This window comes from Phaethon lepturus, unplaced genomic scaffold (assembly GCF_000687285.1).
Source record: "Phaethon lepturus isolate BGI_N335 unplaced genomic scaffold, ASM68728v1 scaffold29721, whole genome shotgun sequence".
NCBI classification, from domain to species: Eukaryota; Metazoa; Chordata; class Aves; order Phaethontiformes; family Phaethontidae; genus Phaethon; species Phaethon lepturus.
Window position 1 is genome coordinate 377 of NW_010517433.1, and position 704 is coordinate 1,080.

At 62.2% G+C, this 704-nt stretch overlaps 1 protein-coding gene across 1 annotated transcript in view; it reads right to left on the reverse strand.

The window, feature by feature from the left end:
* Positions 1-695, reverse strand: part of LOC104627985 (sulfotransferase family cytosolic 1B member 1-like) — a gene marked incomplete at its 5' end in the record, with an annotated part of 961 nt that extends 266 nt beyond the window's left edge. Inside the window, 4 exons of the mRNA XM_010296407.1 lie at positions 2-98; positions 176-272; positions 359-483; positions 582-695. Of these exons, the coding sequence (XP_010294709.1) occupies positions 2-98; positions 176-272; positions 359-483; positions 582-695 (433 nt within the window). The remainder of the gene's footprint in view (position 1; positions 99-175; positions 273-358; positions 484-581) is intronic.
* Between the last annotated feature and the right edge of the window lie 9 nt (positions 696-704).

Sequence of the window (704 nt, forward strand, 5' to 3'; positions counted from 1 at the left end):
TTCGCGAAGGAGGTGTGTTGGGTGATGGTGGCCAGCGCTGCCTCCGGCAGCTCCCGCCCCAGGAACTGGGCCACCTTGGCAACCTCCCGGCGGAGGTTCTGCGGGACACAGGCTGATGCTCATCCCTCCTGCCACCCTCCCAGACTCCACACCACCACCCACCCTGGTCCCTCACCTCCTTCAAGTCCTCGTAGAAGAGGTAGAGGATGGGGTGATCCTTCCTCCGCTCCCAGTAGTCCTTCACGTGGTCATACCAGGAGCCATATGCCACTGCGTGGGGAGAGCGGCCAGGGGGTGTCTGTGGGTGTCAGCACCCCACAGGGTCCGCACATACACCCATGGGTGCCCTGTCCCCCCTCTGCCAGCCATGAGCTCCTCCAGGTACCAGGCCCATGTCCCAGGGTGTGGGTGCAGCTTGTTCATCGGGTCGAAGTGATAGAAGGAGACGGCCTCATCCTTGGTGTTGTGCCACATGTAAATCACCTGCAGAGAGCTTGGTGACATGTGGGGACTTGCAAGGTCCCAGTGGGGCAAGTCTCCCCCCCCAGGCCCCTCCAGGTGTGTCCCCTTCAGCCTGTTACCTTGCAGAGGTTTTCCCAGAAGGATTTGGGCCAGTTGTGAGGTGGGATGTGGGTCTTCATGGCGTGAGGGGACGCCACGGCCTCCAGCTGCTCTGTGCCTGCGAAGGAGATTTCCCCCAGGAG